This window comes from Numenius arquata, chromosome 9, assembly GCF_964106895.1.
Source record: "Numenius arquata chromosome 9, bNumArq3.hap1.1, whole genome shotgun sequence".
Taxonomy (NCBI): Eukaryota; Metazoa; Chordata; class Aves; order Charadriiformes; family Scolopacidae; genus Numenius; species Numenius arquata.
In genome coordinates, this window is record NC_133584.1 from 33,644,862 (window position 1) to 33,666,397 (window position 21,536).

The 21,536-nt window shown below is 37.4% G+C and overlaps 1 protein-coding gene across 1 annotated transcript in view; it reads left to right on the top strand.

Annotated features, from left to right (window-relative positions):
* EYS (eyes shut homolog) overlaps positions 1-21,536 on the top strand; it is an 895,325-nt gene that overhangs the window by 726,171 nt on the left and 147,618 nt on the right. The window contains exons 38-39 of the mRNA XM_074153627.1: positions 21-185; positions 10,362-10,515. Coding sequence (XP_074009728.1) covers positions 21-185; positions 10,362-10,515 — 319 coding nt within the window. The remainder of the gene's footprint in view (positions 1-20; positions 186-10,361; positions 10,516-21,536) is intronic.

Genomic DNA, 21,536 nt, shown 5'->3' on the forward strand with positions numbered 1-21,536 from the left:
GTTTTGGTTATTAATTTCAGACACAGCCCTGTTTTTCCCATCCTTCACTGGAAATTCTTACTTGGAACTACCTCCTCTGACATACGTATCTGAGACCAAGACTGCATCTGGGCAGGAAACAAGCAATCTGACGACTCTCTACTTGACAGTGAAAACAACTGCTCTAAATGGCACAATTCTTTACAGTGAGTACCAATGATACTTGGAGCTAAGTATCAGCTTTAGCTCCTTCAGGTCCTTATTAACGTTAGTGTACATCAGCTGGCATTTCCTGTTCAGCAGCAAAACGAGTCATTAAAATGCAGTAGAAGCCTTTTGGTATTCTAATGCGCGATACTTTATAAAATCTGAACCATCGTTCTTTATGTTACTCTGGAAAGTTCTTTAATTTATGACTCATTGAGCAAAACATAACTTACAACTGAAAATGCTGCTTCCTGACAAGAGAGAACATAGTAAGCAGATGACTCCAGTAATAGGTGTTACAGCTCTAAAAGACCAATGTTGAAGAAGTTTTGAACAGTTTAGTACAGAGAAACAGCTTCTCCATAGATGGGTTCAGACTCACTTTTTATTATAATTGTGATGTTGATTTCACTTTTTATTGTAATTGTGATGTTGGTTCCAAAGATTTTTTGACTTCAAAGACTTTGACTTTCAAGAAGTATCTTGAAGTTCTGAAAATTTGCTGTAATTCAGGCTATTTACTGTGATTTCACACTTCAGAGGATTCTTTTGTGGTCCCTGGAGAGTGTACATGCAGACTTGGATGTATGCTTGTTAATACTACATAAGAATGTTGCTTCTTGCCAGCATATTTCATTCCTCACTATATGGCATGAACTTCTGAGACAGTATGCTTTTCACTAGTCAGCAAGAAATATAGGCTTCACTGCCAGTTGAATATTTTTTATGTATTTAAGCTTGTAATTTCTGTCCAAAAGGAAAACCTGGAAAGTGAGGTGATTTCTTCCTGAACCTAGGAAGAGCTAGAAATACATGTTTGTGCAATCTGTCTGATAGATTTACTCCACAAAGACAAGATGGTTAGGAGCATTCTTTGTTCACTGCAGCTTCCTAGGGTTTGTCTATGCAAAGAAATCTTGCTGATTTAATATAAATTACTGTGATTAATTTTTGTTATTTTTATATTAATCTGGAAGTAATGTATGTGAATTCACCTATGTGAATGTGCTATGTAAATATTTATAAGCAAGGGTTAAAAGTAGTATAAGCTTTCTGGCGTTATTTAATTATGCCTTTTATTATTATCTGTATAACACTTTCTTTAGCTGTAAAACACTGTAGCCCCAAACTGAATATTTATGTTTACTGCTTTTCAAAATGCTATCTCAAATCCTTGTATGTTATAGCTGGGCTGTTGCTGCAGCTGCCTGAGCTACATAGCTGCAGAATTTGCTGAGAATCGTGGATAAGTGGTGATGTAGCAGTTCTTTATGTTGAAGTGGTTTGTACTTGTTAGTTATTTCAGTTTCAAGAGGAGTTATTTGTCCTTTAACAAAAATTCAAGGAAGGTTACCAGAAGTTCTTTGAATATATTTGGCATTTAATGATTTTGTTAATGATTTTGTTTGCCTCATCTCTGCAAAATAGTTGGCTTCCTGCCAAAGTTAAAGTAAAGCTTGCTATCTATCCATAAGCCCTAATGAGTTAGCATGTCTGTTAAAAGAATAATAGTAATAATCCAACACAGAAATTCCTCTGCAATTCTCAGGAGTGTTTTTTTCTGAAAACCTGGATAAGTGTACTGTACTCCCACAACCAGGGACAAATTTTTTTCCATCACTACCTGTTGGAAAAGGTTTTGATCTGAAAGTAGCAAATTTATGAAGCTGGGGAGAGATAGTGGTTGGAGTAGCTTTGAAATAGAATTTGCAGTGCTGGATGTTGTTTACAATGCTGGATGCTGTTGAGTTTACAACTCAACTATTTTACACATAGTGAAGCTGCTTGTCTTTGCAAACATCAAATGTGCAAAATTTGTAACTGAAAATCAAATTCCAACTCTTTCAATATCTATGCTTTACCATAATTACAAACAAATATAAGCTACTCACTTTGCCATTGCATTTAATACATAAATTACACAAAGATGGGCAGTATATTCTCTCCTTTTATTTCCATCCAGCTACACAAAGCAGAGTTACAGCCTAAGCTTTAGTAAGTAGCAGGGGTTCCACTCTTTCATTCACAATCGTCATTTAACATGAAAGTGCATTGAAAAGCATATTAAACTTGGTAATTTTTTAGGAGATGTCTCTGCCTTTTCCCTTTAGGTTTCTCCAGTTGTCAGGGGAGAGCTAGCCTGTACTTGTAATTAGTGGGGTCCCTTAGAGTACTGTTGAGAATCAGAGATGAGTATTATCTTGAGCTTTCACACTATGCTATAAATCTATGCAAACTGCGGAATTTCTGCTTTGCTACTTGTAAGTTTTCAAATTGCTTTGAGAAACCTACAAATTATCACACCTTATATGTTTAGTTCTGACCCGTTGGTATAAGGTAGGTAATCTGCACATACTGCTCACAAGTGTGGTTGAGTATTTTGGGTAGACAGCGCTCGTAGATCTAAGTGTTTTAGGCAACGCGGGATGAAGCGTTTACGTACTGAGAGTTTAGGTGCAGCTGAAATGGTGCTGTGAAAGGAAGAGAGGGTGTGGATGCCTTCTTTGTGTATGGAGGACATTCTTTGTGTTTGGAGAGGGAGGACAGTTGGCATAATTGATAGTTGTATTATGCTCCTTAATTTCATTCTCTGTATCCCAGTGAATCTGCTTCTACAATTGTTTTTATCCAAAAATTTAACAAAAATACAGTTCCCTTACATTTAATTCAGTTATATGGATGCAAATACTGGATAATTCTAGGGACACTTAGAGGTTACTTTGTATTTAATCAGTGCAAAATAAACCCCATCGAATTAGGTGGAGGGACTGCCAATTTAAAATATTCAAAATTATACCAAATATATTCAAGGTATTATTGTGTTTTTAGAGGGATAAGTAACGCATAATGTGCACTTCATAATTTATATCTCTTTCTTTGTCAATACAATGAAAAGCTCCGAGGAAATTCTGAGGAAGTGTCAGTGGTTGGAGGCCTTCAGTTCCTGGTTACCACACTCCCATAAGTCCTCCCACAGATTTCCATGGAAATCGCTCTTTTGAGTAAGAGTATTTTTTAAAATGAAAGTGGTTGATGTTATCATTTCCCTTGTTTAGCAAACCACAGAATTTTAAAGTTGTGTTAGAAGGTTTTACATGGAGTGATCCACCACAGTTATTCTATGAAGGTGTTTTTTCCTGTATGCCAACCTTAATTTTGCCTTCTTTATACATTTCCAGAGCATGTAAATTGTTTTTAGCCTATGTAATTATATTTTCCTAGCCTTTATTCAATTTATTCTTCTTTACTTCCATTCTAAATTTCTCAAGTAACGTGTTACTGTAAAAAAATTGTTTATGACTTTGTAAGTAAATATAATTTCAAATCAGTGGTGGATGGAATGATTTTTACAAGTTTTCAGCAGCTGGTAAAAATCTTTTGTCATCCTTTTATTAGAAATTATATAAATAGTAGATGTACAATGGAAGGAGAAGCAAGAAGACAGGCCTTCTAGCAGGCTCTTGTCTTTTGGCTTCTGGTGAGCTCAAGGACTAAGATTTTGATCTTAAGATTTTGTGATGGATGCTTTAAAATCAAGTTTTCAATCATGTTCCGTTTTACTGGAACTTGTACCAAAGAAACTGTTGACATTCCCAAGAATATTTCAGCTCCAATAGCTAAATTAAAAATTGGTATATTTTCATAATATGCAGAAATTATATATGAAAATTTGTCTTTTTGTATATTAGTAATGATGCCATTTTCACTTATTTTCCCACATATCTTTGCAAAAATATAAAAATATGAAGAAATGTTTGCATTCCAGTTTCACTTTCCGTATTCTTGCAACAAAAATTAAATTAAAAATTATGGTCTGGAATTTCAGACAGCTGAAATGTTTTCTCTGATTTTGATTATCTGACTTGAATTATTATTCTGATAGTAGGTGGTATTTTCTGTTCTTGGTAATGCACTCATCCTGCATCTAAGCTAATAGCTGTTCAGCTATCAGTTCATACTTTCTGTGGAAAATTGTAAATACAGTATTTTTGAGGTGTTTACGGAGACCTCATTACAGCAGTATTTGAGTACTTCACATTCTTTAGGACATTTATCTTTGCACTTTCTGGAAAGATAGAGCGGTATTAGTGGAGCCATGCATTTATTTGCTTTCCAGTTACCCATATCTGAGACCTCCATGGACTGTGTCCCGTCTCCTTTCTTGTCCCTTCACGCACCCAGAGAGAGGGAAGAAGGCAGATCAGGATGCAGTGGTGCAAGTTCAGTTCTCCTCCTGACACTGAGTTGGGACAGTTCCAGAAACTTGAGTAATTTTTACATGATTTCTAGCAGTCATTTAACTCGCTGTTTCTTCGTTTGTTCCCAGTAACACATCATACTTGCATTCCCATTACCCTTGTTACCTTTAAAACGAGGCATTAGCTGACTTGCAAGATTCCATTCTTTTAGTGAACAGTATGTTTTCTTCTAAGGTTAGGTTTTTGCTAAGATGAATAAAAAGATAATTTGAATCTCTTCCTGGCTGTTGAACACAGACACTGAGAGTACTGGAGGACTGCATACCTTGTAGAACACTGATACTGTATTTAACATTGATTACATATTTGCGTTATACTTCTACTTAGTCTTCCTCAGACTCTTTTCCCCTTTCTATAGCACCAGTTTCTTTCCCTTATTTTTGCTCCTTGTTTTTTGTTCTCTATCTCTCTGTTAATTAGGTTCCTTTTCAAATAATACTAATGTTTGCTATGATTGTCCATATCAATACCCTTACTGAGTTTTACGTGAATCTAAAATACAGCATTATATGTATTTCTAAAATGCAAATCTCTCCAGTGTTTTGCACATGAATACTATGTGCATATACAGATTATCCAGAATTTTGTTATTTATTATTTCTGTACACAGGCACCAAGCTCTTCTGTCATATAAACAAAATATCCTTCATGAGTTCATATGCTCCCTCTGTTCTTCCTTCATCCCTGTTTTTTACTCTTTGCTCTGTCTTTCATTTTCCCTTCTAACAACTTCAAAAGAGAAGCTGCTGTTTGTCAGCTGTGCTCTTTTTAATAAAAGTACAACTCCTGCTACTGCTGCTGCTTTTTTGAAGCTGTGCTACCATCAAACAGCTGAGAAATGAACTGTCAGTAGAAAGTCATCTTGTGGCTAGTCCACTCACTAGGTTCAAGAACTACAGAATTATAAAAAAGGGTTAATGTTCCTGACGTATTCATATTCTGTTAATATACTGATGTTAACAATAGCTGCATCATTAAGGTTGCAATAAGTTTCACACATTCATAAAGCAAAAATCCTTTGTCAAAAGCATTTTTAAAAATAGGAGGAAAATCACAGTGGTCTGCTTGTTTCAGGTGTATTTTACTAAAAAATAATTACACGTTTTAATTTGGTTTTTTTTCAGATTAGTCCACTTTCAGATCATTCATTTTACGAACATACCTGATTTTACCATGTGGTGATAAGCTTACATCTATTTCTCTGGCAGATAATTAGTAAAGATTTAATTACAGTGAGAATCTCAGACAAGGTGTTTTTGATATACAAATGGATTTGAATCAAAAAGTATGTAAAGAAGACTATTTGTCAGAATCTTAAGAGAAAACGTAAAAGGATTAAAACATTTTTCTATCTTTACCTAGTACACCAGCCAGTGAGGACCCAAAAAAGGAGATCTGTACCTTCTTCACTTCTTCATATTCATGCATCTTAAAATGAAGAGAACACTTAAAAGTACTGATGCATTGTTGTAATACCTTTTAGCAGTTAACGTAAATACATATATAAAAATCATAGAATCAAAGAATCATAGAATGGTTAGAGTTGGAAGGGACCTTAAATATCATCGAGTTCCAACCCCCCTGCCATGGGCAGGGACACCTCCACTAGACCAGGTTGGTCAAAGCCCCATCCAGCCTGGTCTTGAACACTTCCAGAAAAGAAGAAAAAAGAAAAATAAAATATGTATATACATAAAGCAAGCCTATTTACAGGCTAACTAATAGGGGGAATATGAGAATCTATAACTGTGCTGGGCAGGTCACTTTACTAAATCGCACCATATTGTTGTTGAAAAGCATTTTCTGATTTAATGCCTTTATTAGCAAGGATTTTATCAATGGTTGGTTGAGAGTAACAAATGCTGAGGACTAACTGTTGTTTGTAGAGGCTCCCAAAAAATAGATTGTCTGTTAAAAACATAGGGGAAGAGATAGGATATAAGTGATTTATAGAAAAATACTACATATGTCAGAGGCAAAGAAACTAATCCAAGAACTGGTTTGCGCGTCATTTTTAATAAATTGTTTTATTTGTTTCATTTGTTTTAATGCAAAGACAAATATACTTACCTTCTTAACAGTGATGTTTTCCCTAATTATTTTCCGTATGTATTTAAGAAGCGTGCAAATGGCAACAGTCGATGGACTAAAAATGTCTGGACTTTTTGCAGTTACTTTAAATTATTGGTAGAATATGAGGAGATTTCTCTTTACATATGTCAAGAGAAAAAGTTTGAAAATATACACAATTTTTACGTTTGTGCCCATAAAGATTAACCATCATTTGAGAAATATTTATTTGTTGACTAGAGTATACATTCTTAGAATTTTTTATTCTATTCCTTATTGGTTTTACATAATTTAATTTCATCAACGTGTCAAAGCAAATTGTGATATTTAGACGCAAAGCAAAATAAATTGCAGGTGATCATAAAAAACTGATACAGCTTTAAAGTTTTACTTCATCATTTTCACATTTAACAGAGTCAGCATAATGCTGTTCACAATCCCTTCAACGACACATTGTTTAGCTTCTACTATCTATAGTAGTCTGTGTCTTCTGCCAGTTGGATTTCAGATATCACAGCCCAAGTTTATAGCATTCCTTATGGACACTTGCTCCTTTTTCATAAGTTGTGCTCAGAAATTATTTTCCTGTGCTCTCAGAAGCTCTGTTCCTCAGATCTACACATATTCTACTTACTCTTTTAAAACTAAAGATGGTCCTTTCAGGCAATTCAGTCATAGTCTATTTATCTGTTGTTTCAGCTGGCGTTCTCAAGCAGAGCATTTCACAGTATCCTTCCTCTGTGTCAAAATACGTTTTTGCCTAATAAAGCATCACCCCATAGCTTAATGGGAATTTAAATTTGTCTTTTCTAAATAGGCAGCCATTTGAGCCCAGTGGCCACTTGCTTGCCACCAAACTGATGTACAAAAGTAGCCTTCCAGCTGCAGTTTCCTGTGAAAGAATGATTGCCAAGATCTGGTTTCTTTGACCTGATGCCCTCACATAATCTCCACTAAGGTCAAGATAAGTTAGCCCTAATATCCAACAAGACATTTTAGTAAGATTGTTCCTGACCTCTGTCTGTTCCCAGAACCTGTCTGTTTGGCTTAAGACTCAGGCTTTTCCTAAGAGGCAACCTCCCACCATATATGCTAGGTGACATATGCTCTTTTGCATTGCCATTACAAAATTCTTCAGAGGGACGCTCTGTCTCCTCATGTTCCCTGTAGGAAGATTTAAAGGACTTTTCTTTCAAAGGATGTCATACCACCTGGCAGATAATATGAAGAATGCTTTCATTCACCTATGTGATTTGTAAGCGCTCCCTAGACTGAAGTTCAAGCAGTAACACTCGCTGAGGTTTCAAGGAGTAATGGTACCTTTGGGGTAGCTGTGCCAAATTTTTTACTTTACTTGTAATAATGAGGACCTTCTTCCAAGTTTTTACTAGTAGGCAATGTGAACGGACAGACAGAGTCACAGGAGAAAAGAAATAAGCTGTTCATCCGTAATTTCACTTCTTTGAGACGTGTTGTCAGTATATACATTCAAAACTATCCCCTACTTCATTCTCTGAATCCAATGTAACTTACAGATTTACTTATTGATAGAAATTGGAAATGCCTGGAACAGCATGTGCAGGGGTGGGAGAAGAAGATAAGGAAACAAATGATGCAATATGTACGTATATCAGTGATGCTAGGGTTAAAAAGCAGTGACTTTTTTAACGGTGATAGTGTAATACATTTTCAAAGAGAATTATCAGGCTGTTGTAGAGAGAAATCATAAAAGCCAAAGGCATAAAATCCAGTCAAATTAAAGTAGCTTTGGAGTTAATTAGATATTCCGAATACAAAATATGTCTAACCATAAAAGACTTTCAGTAGGTCATCAGGATTTGTAACAGACTTGAAAAACGCTGTGTTGACTAGACAGCTGCTCTTGAGGAGGGAGTTTATGTTGTGAACTGTTTCTGCTATGAAATCTAAAAAAGCAAATGATCAAGAAGTTACAAGCATCTGTTGCCTCTGTCTATCTGCTAAAATACATTGTCTTTTTCTTTTTGTTTTGTCCTCTGAACTAAAATTTGTAATTTTCTCTTGACAAATGAGTAGGTTTTCCAGCAAAGAGCTGTCCCAAGTACACCCACATTCTTTTTACGTTTCTGAATAAAAATGTTAAAGGATGTCCTAAGCTATGGCCACCTCCAGTAGTTGGAGGCCTTGGGACTCCTTCCTGCCCAGCTGCTGGAACCCAGCTCAGAGTCTCGGGGGTCTCCATCCCAGGCTGATGGATGTGGCTGCTGCTTTCCCATTTTTCTCATGGTTAAACCATGCAAAGTTAAGTGTATATCCCAGAGACAAACATGCAGACACACAGAACACCGCACGGCTGCCTACACAGGCTGCCACAGGCAAGGCACTGCCTTCAACACAACATGCCTTGAGGACTCACATAAAACATGATTGTAGACAGCTAAGTCCTCTCCTCTCTGGCTGATAGAGATAGAAGTTCATAGAATCATAGAATAGTTTGGGTTGGAAGCGACCTTAAAGATCATTGAGTTCCAACCCCCCTGCCATGGGCAGGGACACCTCTCACTAGAGCAGGTTGCTCAAAGCCCCATCCAGCCTGGCCTTGAACACTTCCAGGGATGGGGCATCCACAACTTCCCTGGGCAACCTGTTCCAGTGTCTCACCACCCTCACAGTAAAGAATTTCTTCCTGATATCTAATTTAAATCTACCCTTTTTCAATTTAAAACCATTACCCCTCGTCCGATCACTACACTCCCTGACAAAGAGTCCCTCTCTGGCTCTCCTGTAGGCTCCCTTCAGGTATTGGAAGGCTGCTATGAGGTCTCCCCGGAGCCTTCTCTTCTCCAGGTTGAACAATCCCTACTCTCTCAGGCTGTCCTCACAGGGGAGGTGCTCCATCCCTCTGATCATCCTCGTGGCCCTCCGCTGGACCCGTTCCAACAGGTCCATGTCCTTCCTGTGTTGAGGACTCCAAAGCTGGACACAGTACTCCAGGAGGGGTCTCACGAGCGCAGAGTAGAGGGGCAGAATCACCTCCTGCAACCTGCTGGCCACACGTCTTTGAATGCAGTTGGCTTTCTGGGCTGCCAGCACAGATTGCTGACTCACATTGAGCTTCTCGTCCAACATCCCAAGTCCTTCTCCTCAGGGCTGCTCTCAATCCATTCTCCGCCCAACCTGTATTTGTGCCTGGGATTGCCATGACCCAGGTGCAGGACCTTGCACTTGGCCTGGTTGAACTTCATGAGGTTCGCATGGGCCCACCTCTCAAGCCTGTCTAGGTCCCTCTGGATGGCATCCCTTCCTTCCAGCGTGTTGACTGCACCACACAGCTTGGTGTTGTCAGCAAACTTGCTGAGGGTGCACTCTATCCCACTGTCCATGTCTCTGACAAAGATGTTGAACCACACTGGTCCCAGTACTGACTCCTGAGGAACGCCACTCATCACTGGCCTCCACTTGGACATTTTGTTTTCTAAAATACGGTTGAAAAGTTGAATAAAATAGTAAATCATGATATTATGGTATTTTTGTGATTTGTTTTTTTTATCATCACCTTTGTTACTTTAAAGATACTGCTGGATGTAGGGAAAAGTTCACCTTCAATTAGTGTAAAGATCTCCATAGGGCTTAGGCAACTACAGTAAATTTTGTCTTTTGGATATTTTCTTTTACTTTGACCTGTTACCAGTTGTTGATACAGAGTTTAATTTTATTCTCACAGTCAATCAAAGCAGTGTCCCGTATATGGATAGAAGACTCCTCAATGTCACATAGGCATTATGACTGGCATTCCAGTAGCGTGGAATAATTTTGGAAGGTTCTACATTTTCAAAAGTGTGACTGTCTCCATTTTTGTTTTCAAAGCCAGTGAAAGGAATTTTGGAGAACAGTTTCTGCACTTGTATCTTGTGGAGGGAAGACCAACAGTTCGATTCAGCTGTGGAAACTCTCAGAACATTCTGACTGTATCTGTCAATCAATCCATTAGCAAGGGTATACTCATCCCTATCACAATAAGGTAAGAACTTACCACTGTGTCACACTAAAGAGTTTTAGTCATATATATTGAGCTACAATGTGACTTCACTTTTTTGTTTGACAATAAAAAGACAAGTCATATCAGAAAGCAAAATTGTATGCATATTTGGAAAACTTTTTAATAAGGTAGTGTCCTTGATTAAAAATATGTTTTAGTTCACACCGATTAGTTCAGTCCTCTGGAGAATTTATGAATTGTTCAAACTCCAGACACTTTTATAGATACAACTGAAGTCAGTTTGAGAACAGAAACAAGTTAAACATAATGTTGGAGGTTACAAATGGAGAGGTCGTGATTTATGCTTTTTAATTTACACATTGAATAAATTAGATTTGTCATCAGAATTCTAGTGCTAAATATAGGACTAATTTATTGTTTAATTTTAAGATGAAAAATTAAAAACGGGCGTGCTAATAACATCTCACAATGCAGTAAGCTGTCAGATTTACATATGCAACTGCACTGTCAGTAGTATACAATGGTGGCTGAGTAGTATTGTTATTTTTCATCTGGTACACACAATAGTTCCCAGAATAGTTAACTTATAATTTTGGAAACTGTGTTGGTATCATGCCTAGGTAATAGATTACCTCTTTTCCAATCATGGAATTTTATGTGTGCAAGTTGGGAAAAAAGAAGAATTAAATAATACAGATGTGTTATATTTATATTAGTAATATTAAAATACTGGTAAAGTATATAATACTTACTTTAAAAATATTTTAGAAATAATTCTGATGCTCATATAAAATTTCAAGTTACTGTAATTAAGGTATGATTTTATTTATTACATAGGTAAAGTATCAGAGCTAATCGCTGTATCTGAACTGTGAGAGTTTGTGATGTAAGGGAACTTATTGCACAAGTTATTAAATTAAAGGTAGTTTTAGCTAGGACTGTTTTTGCTGTTAGAGGATGGTATATGAAGGAGACTGCAAAAGTTTCCCTGAAACATGTACATCAGAGTTCTCAAAATAACCTTCCTACTACCAAAAAAAGAAAATTAAAGCATCATTTGAAGATTTTTGCCTTCTGAACTGTTTCGGTATGATGTAAATGTTGCAAAATTCTAAAATACTGCTCATACAAGAAGGTTTTATGATCTCAGTGTACAGAGCAGATTGGTATGGGGAGAAGAGGCTGCTTAGATTTTCTTTTTGTTTGTTAAATTTTGTGCTCACCCCATAAAATTTATCGTATTCTCTTAGAAACAAGCTTGTTAGAATATAAATGTATGACCTCTTCTCATATACAGAAGGATGAAAGGATCTACTATTTAAGAAACTATTTCATTTCCATCCTAAACTACTTCTTAGCCACGGGTCTCTACACTACTCATGCTCCACTTAAAACATTTTTTCCCTTTTATTCTGTATTAGTATTAATGCTTAGTATTATTGAAGCAAAGTCACATACATTAAATCTAATTACTTGTTAGCTGACAGTGTATTAATCTATTTTAGGATTTTTGTACAAATTGCAAATGTATATAAAATTTACAAAGAAAATCCTATCCCTTCCTCTCCCTGCGAGCCAGCAGATAAAGATTTTTTTTTTTTTGTCTTAGAAGATATTTGATAGAAGTATATATCTCAATAGTAACAAAAGATTCTAAGGGTTTTTTTAATCTCAGACTACTCTTGTGTGAGACATTGATTAGCTAATTGCACTGTATTAGCTGTGGTAACATTGTCTCTGCTTCATAAGAGCAAGACATTAAAATGCTGTACAGATTTCAAAGCCTCATAATATATTAGCAACAAATGCAGCTAAATGACATTTAAAAGATTGATTCTAGTTATGGAGTTCAAGTTCACACTGAAAAATAAATTTATTTCCCTCTTTTTTTACCTCAAAATTATCACCTGTATATTTACAGCTTCATTCTCTTGTGTTGTTACACTGAAAAGTAATGTCGGCTCAATTTACATACTACTTTTGTTTACTGGAATTTATACTGCAATCTTTAAAACATTGGCATACCAAATAACTTGCAAGGTGTGATTGTAGACTGTGACTGGCAGGGATTTACATGCGTCTGAGTTTATGGGCTTGGCCTTCAAAATGACTGTGATTATTCTTGTGAGTCCTTCTAAAATGTAGAGAGAGCAGTATATCCTTCACCAAGCAGCAATAAAATTTTAATCCTTCAGCAATCATCCTTAACCTCTGCCAAAGAAAAAAGCAAACTTGACAAGGCATTTGTGGCCCCCCAGGATCTTGTATGATAGGCTATAAAATACAAATCCATGACAAACCTGTTGATTTGTGTTCTCTTAGTGGCTATTGAAGATAGATAACTCTACCTGTATGTTTTACCTGCAAAATTAATGAAGTTTGTTCCCTCTAATGCAGGAAAAAAGACTGGAATAAATAACTATTTTTGTGACTGTATGAAAGTGCTCCAGCCAGGAGACAATACTTCTATTAAATTAGATTTGAATAAGGCCACAAGATCGTATTTGACAGATATTCCAGTTCTGCATGCAACTGTGGCTCAGGTGGATAAACAGCATAATTAACGTGGCCAATAATGTCTATATCATCTTCTCAAACTTTATCTTTCTAAATCTACCATACACAGGAAGCTAAGATATCCCCATAGTTTACAGTTATTGCTTTCTCTTAACTATATGATTAATTTCCTTAGATATGGCCATTTCTTTCAAACCTGTTGAAAATTAAATGAGTTTTAAATGTTCAGTCACTGGCATTATGGTCCTTGTGAAACAACAGCTTTATAGAAAAAAAACAGTAAAACTCCAATTGCTTACTTTTTTTGCCTTGCCTAAAGAATCTAGAGACCTATTTCAATCCAGTTTTATTCATTTCCATTTCTGTTTATTTTAGAATGTTTTGATTGCTGGGTTTGAAAATGTGCATTTATTTGGGTTTAATTTTTTGTGATTTCGTAATTGACATTGTATTGATCTTTTCAGTTAAAGCTTTGAGTGCATACTTGAGAAGTAGTTGGATTGTTTTCTGGGGGTTTTCTTTAAAATTATTCAAAGAATATTAGTTCAGACATATTTCATTCTATGTGGGGGGTCTGAAATGTGTTTGCCTGATGCAAAATGTACTGCATGTTATTTGTGGTAAAAGTGATGTCACTGTCACTGGGGCCAGATGGTGTTTCTTCAATTCGGTGATTGAAGGAATGTAACTTTAACAAGCTATAGACTGGGATAATCAAGTCACCAGGATTTTGATTTTTCTAGATAGTGGGATGGATTTTAGCTTTTAGAGTAGGAATATTGGGTTTTTTTAGACATCTTACACTTTTATTCTCTAATTGATAAATTTTTAAATTATATTTCCTTAAAAAGTTTGGATTGTCTGTTCTAGCCAGTGATGGGGGACACTAGATTCTCTTCTGTTTGGAAGACTCTAGGCAAGCATGAATTAAAATCTTGCCCGTATAGCATAGTGTCACTCTTTTCCATCTTATTTATGTGCAGAATTGTCAGAATTTTTCTCTGGAATTTAATGAACGTAGTTCCCGTCCACACACAGAGCTTTATTTTTGTATTCTGTATGTTAATATTTCAATTATCTTCCAAATGAACATATTGAATGTAGTTGTTTCCAGTTTTCTGTCACACTTTAATTAGTGGTATGATGTAAGCATTTACTCATGGCTGAGAAGGGCACCCTTAGCTGTCCATAAAAGCATTTATTTCTTAAATTACTCAGTTAATGTTGTTTGGCCAACTCTAGCCCAGACCATGTAGTTGTACAGAACCTGCTGGAGTTTATTATTTTGTCTTCATGCTTCAGAAGCAGATGGCTCGTTCTAAACTGTGAAAGTCCTAAACATTTTTTTATACCTCCACATGGAAACTTTGGCAAGGTATAATGTACTGAGTGCAAACTCCGTGATTGTGTTATCAGTGTCTGTGTTTTTACCTACACTTCCACTTCCTCTTTTTCCACAGAAGGGGCAGTTGTTTGAACTGATCTTATATTTTTTTATTGCATGTGCATTCTGAAAATGTGTTTTTACAAAGAATATGTAAAACACCATCCATACAATCTGTTGACTCTTTTTGACTCACGGCGTTCACCTATCTCATTTCATCATTTCAGAGATATGTATGTTTTCATATGAGCGCATACTTCTAAGTCATCATTTTATTAGTATTTACAAGTGCAGGGTGCTCTGCATAGTGTGCAAGTATCACTGAAAGCTGCACTAAATCAGTTTTTTTTTAAAAAATTGCTGATTTTCTGATGTTTTGCTATTGTTTTCAACATAACCAGTTACCTAGGAAAAGAGGAAATTTTTTGTTTGAATTGGAAACACCTGACCAGCTGTTTGTAAACATTAGTGGTTTTGTATCCAGACAGGCATAAAGTGTAGCTTATATTTGTGATGTGTGGGAGAAAGACATTTTGCTGTCTTCAAGTACTCCTGAGCTTCATAATTGCAATACTGACTTCCAACACAATCAGTCATCTAAAGAATGAGAAATGGAAAGGTGTTTTGGAAGATAACTTGAGCCAACTTGATGCAATATCACCATCATCTTATCACACCCCTCCTTTTCAAATTCTGTGAAGGTTAACGGTGAAAGAAATCTGAAGAGATTTAAGAATTGTTATTCTATCATAGGAATTTATAAATTGAAAAAGAAAAGACGTTTAGATGTAGTTTTGAAATGGACTGATTTATGTATTTTAGGTTTTAATTTCAAATTTTAAGTCAGCATATCCGTGAATCATACCCATGCGGATATTGTGTTGCATAAGACTGGAAATGCTGTAGGACATTAAGTCAACTTAATAAATTTTTAATTGAATTCTGAATTAATTTTAGAAGGACTGTATATACAACTGTATGTATTTATATTCACTGCATTTTCTATAGAAATTGCAAAACATAACTCAGCATAAGTCTTAGTGGGAAAAAAACTAAAAATGGCTTTCATAGAAATGATTTTCCACTGAAATTATCTGCAGTTGATCACAATTTATCAGGCCTTCTAAAAGCAGTAGCAGACACAGTACAGTTTATGTATATCTATTTCATAAAATCATCATCACATTTGCCACTATCATGTAGGAAGGTTTGTGCAGTGTATGCCTATATGATGTTCATTCTCTGAAAACCTTAATCCCAGTTCCATCAATCCATCTGTTAGAGTTTTACATAGGTAAATCACATCATCTGTTTTTCAGCCTGAAAAATGGTCCCATAATACATGCATTACATTAAACTAATGCACATAAATTCTTGTATATGTGATTAAAATTGACCATTTCATGGAATATTAGAATCAACCAGTTAAATTATTCTGTGTGGAGTGCTAGTTGAAATAAGTCAAATAAGATTCAATAATATAGAAATAGCTCAGATTCTCATAAAGTGTATAGAAAAGATGACTTTTTGATTTCGTTTCAATTTCAGATTGTGTGTTTGAACACAATGGCTCAATGTGTTTAGAAACATATGTCACTTTCTGAAACATTTTTTTTGCTTTCATTCACCAACAGTATTCCATATTTCATCCGTTGGTTCTGAGGGATGGGGTGCCTGAAGGAAGGGATGTCATCCAGGGGAACCTGGACAAGCTCGAGAAGTGGGCCTGTGTGTGAACCTTATGAGGTTCAACCAGGCCAAGTGCAGGGTCCTGCACCAGGGTCAGGGCAACTCCTGGTAACAATACAGGCTGGGGGGTGAAGCGATTGAGAGTGGCCCTGAGAAGAAGGCCTTGGTGATACTGGTGGTTGAAAAGCTGGACATGAGCCAGCTATGTGTGCTCACAGCCCAGAAAGCCAGCCATACCCTTGGCTGCATTGAAAGAACCGTGGCCAGTAGGTCAAGGAAGGTGATTCTACCCCTCTACTCTGCTCTGGGAGACCCCACCTGGAGTACTGTGTCCAGCTCTGGAGTCCTGACTGTCCCAGTGAGAATGCCTGTACAGCCCAGTGGGTTTGAAGGGGTTTTTAGTCTTTCCAGTGGTTAAAGTGCATTCCTGGCCAATAATTTTGTTGCATTTCCACCATTCTCCATCTCTAAAGTAGAGGACCATACTTGAAAATAATCATGAAGGTTGATATATTCAGTTTTGACCACTATTTTTATTATGTCCTTTTTTCCTAAAACAAGTTGAACATTTCAGTAATACCCCTCTTACCCTGAACTTCACAGCTGTAAATTATTGACTGTAAAGAAATACCAAGTGGTGCAAGACAGCATATTTCCTTTGTACTTTCCTACTAGAATTGAAATGGTAGAAGGAATAGGACTAATGGATGCTTAGAAACTTTGTCATATCAATATTCACCTGTTTAAACAAGATCAGATATTTAATGACCATGATAATCTCTAATGTATGTTCAGTATTTCATTGTTACACACATTACAAATATGTTGGTAATTAGATATGTGAATAGATTGTTAGTTTTTCATGCTATAACCTTCACAAAGCATGACTAAAGTATTGTATAATTTAGAACATTCTAACACCTTTCTGTTCAGCAGCCCCTCTTATCAGAAGTGACATAAATAATAGCTAGTGTAATTTTCAGAATCAAGAATAACCAGAAAATCTCGTTTTCCAAAGAAAGCTCTAGGATTAATAATCACATTAAAGAAACAGTTTCGATGCACTGTTGATAATTGCAATAGTTATTATATTACTTTCTTAGTGACTGACGTTGCAAATAGCAGTTATTAGTTTATGTGATTTTACTGAAGCTCTATGTCACAATTTACTGGGTTTTCTGAAGACAATGAGGTGCAGATTCACAAGAATTAAGGTATACATTATAAAATATAATGAATGCACATTTCATTACCTTGTATTTTTAGATTTGGCTTTGTGTTATATTTTTAAAATTCCAAGTTTTGAACAATCTCTGATTAAAGCAAGGTTAAAGTTCTAATAGTCTGTATAGACCCATTCCAGTTTTCTGGATACATCTGCTTTGAAAATGATATGATTTCCCTTTCAGCAATGCTACAGCTAAAGCATTTTTAAGTCTTCTTTTTGTTATACGATGGAAATTCTAAACTGCATTTAACCTAAATTTCCAGAATTTTGCTAAGCTCTTTAGAACTCTCCCTTCATGTATTAAAGGAGACACTGCTGCAATGATGCGTACTGATCCTTTCAAGTGTGCCATAGTCCTTTTTTTAATGTATGCTCCATAAAGCATTGCGTTCCAAGCACTGTTGATGTGATTGCTTACTCACTGCAGTTTCTCTAGATAGATAGATTGGGCTCTATGATGTCATGTGATTCACTTTTTCATCTTCTTGTGGCTGGGTGAGACTATGTGAAACCAATAGTAAAGATTTCAAAATACTTGGCTGTTCCCTCCATTCCAGGGAAGAAGCAGGATACAGAGCCCTTCTGATCTGCTTGGGAGGAAGATCCATTCTTTCACATATGAAGGGATTTCCATAGTACTGAATAGACGCTAGGTGTTCTACATGAAACGATGCAGGTGTTTGTGACTTGGAGGAAAAATGAGTAACTGGATTACAGGGGGAATAACAAAATATTAAAATTAAAGATAATCTGGTATATTGATTTTTTTTTCCAGTGTTCAATATTTTGACAGTTTCAATATTTATTTATTTATATCTAAAATATCTAGAATTCTGTAAAATTCATTAGCTCAGTGTCTTGTCACTTGGTGCTTCACACAGAGAACTTTTCAGATAGCTGTTTGGTTTCTCTCAGCTTGGCACAGCACATGGAACTATAGCAATAGAGTATATTGCCACATTGCTTACAAAGGTGTCCTGTTGTCTTCTTCCTAAGAAATGAGGTGAGAGTAAATGAGTATTTGTGAGTTCTGAAGAACGAAACCAAAATAACCTGTGAAGGCAAAGCAATTTTTTTTCATTCTCTTCCCTCAAGCCTGTTGTTACTTAAGTGGAAGATCAATACAGAAATAAAATTGGTTCAGTGTGCTTGTAACAGTTCAGAATTCTCTACAGGTTTGCTTTAGCTGAAAGCAATACCAAGTACTATTTGCTCTGTGGATATTGAAAATGAGTAAAAATTAAAAAACAGTAGGCAGCTAGCCTTTGCATGAGTGTCCAAAAAAGGAGTGGTGGAAGGAAGGGGAAGAAAACATATCTCACAAGAAGCCAGTTTGTCTCTCTTTGCTACACCTCATGAGCACCAGGAATGGTAGAGGAATCAGAAGATAGGTGTCCACAAACAATGAAACAGGCAGTGAAGTCACACAGTCCAGACTGCTGGAGGGTTAGCCAGATTTTCTCCTCTGTGCTGAGGAGCTGGGAGCCATTCTTTTCAGTCTAGGTGATCACCTCCCAGCTCAGCGGCAAAATTCCTACGTGGTTTTAAAGAGTTTGGTTAATCTCAGCTTGTTACTTAGTTTGCATAGCGTTAACATGGGAGTAGTACTTACCTATCTCAGAAAGATGTTCCAAAGATTAAAAGTTCTGAGGGGAAGCTTAAGCATTTGAGCAGACTTTTAAAAATGTGACATTGAGATCCTGGTGCATGATCTTCATTTTGTGCTATGCTCAGTCCAGCTCTGTGACTCAAAATCATCACAGGACCTCAGGTGTACGAACCTGAGATCTGTTTCATTGGAAATCCTTTTTTCATGGGGGGTGAGTGAAGGGAGAAACAGCGATGGTTATTCCGTGTTTTATTATTTTTATTTTAATTACTATAACCTTATTTTTTCTAACTTCTTGCGTTCTAAATAAATTTCAGTTAGACATTTAATATATATTTTGCACATATGCAGAGAAGAAGGAACAAAACAGGACCCCAGACAGCTGATGGTTTCAAGACTGGCCAGTTTAGTTCTAGTTTTACATACTGGCAGTAAGACAATTTGGTGCTGCAAATTGAATCACTTGATTCAAGAGAGTATTGAGTAAAATTCACACATTCATTTGTTAAATAGTCCTTCTTAGCAGTCAGGTTAGAGAGAGGCATGTGAGCTGCATCTTTCTGAAAGTCTGAAAGAAACCCATTTAAGGAAAACAACCAAAGGAAGAAGGGATTTCTCTCCCTTTGACTGAAGTACATCCATTATGTAATGAACTTATATTCTGGAATGAAGTTAATTCAGGTAGGAAAAGATTTTTTATTCCTCTCTCCACCACATTGACTGTCCTTATTGCTTGTTCTTTGGAGCATCTCCCTTATGAGGAAAGGCTAAGAGAGCTGGGACTCTTTAGTCTGGAGAAGAGAAGGCTGAGGGGAGACCTTATTAATGCCTATAAGTATCTCAAGGGTGGGTTGAAGGAGGAGGGAGCCAGACTCTTTTCAGTGGTTGCCAGTGTCAGGACGAGGGGCAACAGGCACAAGTTGGAACATAGGAGGTTCCACTCGAATATGAGAAAGAATTTCTTCACGGTGAGGGTGACAGAGCCCTGGAACAGGCTGCCCAGGGAGGTTGTGGAGTCCCCTTCTTTGGAGATTTTCAAGACCCGCCTGGATGCAGTCCTGGGTAGCATTCTCTAAGCAATCCTGCTTCAGCAGGGGAGTTGGACTAGATGATCTATATGGTCCCTTCCAACTCTAAAAAAAATTCAGTAAAATTCTTTGAAGCACACATTGACCTGGACCATAAACTGTACATGAAACTTTCTTCTCTGCTTGCTCACTCTTGTGTGCCTCTTGCCTTTTGTCCCCCACTCTTTCACAGAATCACAGAATCTTCATGGACCTTTGAGATCATCGAGGCCAACCAAAAAAAACCCACCACACACCACACCCACCCACAAACAGACAGAAACCAACAATCTCAGCCACTAGAGCACGCCCTGGAGTGCCACGTCTACACGCTTCTTAAATACCTCCAGGGATGGCAACTCCACCACCTCCCTGGGCAGGCTGTTCCAGGGCCTGACCACCCTCTCAGTAGTAATTCTTCCTAATATCTAATCTAAACCTCCCCTGCCACAACTTCAGACCATTTCCTCTGGTCCTGTCATTATTTCCTTGGGAGAAGAGGCCAACACCCACCTCTCTACATCCTCCTTTCAGGGAGTTGTAGAGGGCAATGAGGTCTCCCCTCAGCCTCCTCTTCTCCAAACTAAACATGCCCAGTTCCCTCAGCCTCTCCTCATAGGACTTGTTCTCCAGACCCCTCACCAGCTTGGTGGCTCTCCCCTGGACACTCTCCAGCAGCTCAATGTCCTTCCTGTAGTGAGGGGCCCAGAACTGAACACAGCACTCGAGGTGAGGCCTCACCAGTGCCCAGTACAGAGGCACCATCACTGCCCTGCTCCTGCTGGCCACGCTGTTCCTGATACAGGCCAGGATGCTGTTGGCCTTCTTGGCCACCTGGGCACACTGCTGGCTCATGTGAAGCCGGCTGTCCACCAACACCCCCAGGTCCTTTTCTGCTGGGCAGCTTTCCAGCCCCTCTTCCCTGAGCCTGTAGCGTTGCCTGGGGTTGTTGCGACCGAAATGCAGTTGTGACCCGGCACTTGGCCTTATTAAACCTCATCTCATTGGCTTTGGCCCATTGATCCAACCTGTCCAGGTCCCTCTGTAGAGCCTTCCAACCTTCAAGCAGATCAACACTCCCACCTAGTTTGGTGTCATCTGCAAACTTACTGAGGGTGCAGTTGATCTGTTTAGCTTTGTTGATCTGTTTTCTTTGTAGTTACTGGTGCTGCCCTTCATCCAAAGGATGATCACTTTCATCCAAAGGTGCTTTGCCATTTTGTGACCGTTACTTGATCTTGTCCTTGACATGCTGGAAATACAGAATTAAAGAGAAATGCACTTCACTGGAGGCCGATTGCAGGCAGAAATTTAAGCTGTGGGTGAATGTAGCAGAAATTAGAGGGCAGACACCTTCACCAGAAATGGGTTAGGTGTGCAGATTTGTGCTAGTAGTACATCATGCAGCTCAGAACAAATAGATATTTTAAAATAGCTGGGACCATTTTCAAAGGTATTGCTGTCACACTGCTACTGACAGGGTTGTACGATGAGACACTTAGCTTTTCAGCTACTAAATTTATGTCCACATGTCAATACCTCAACATT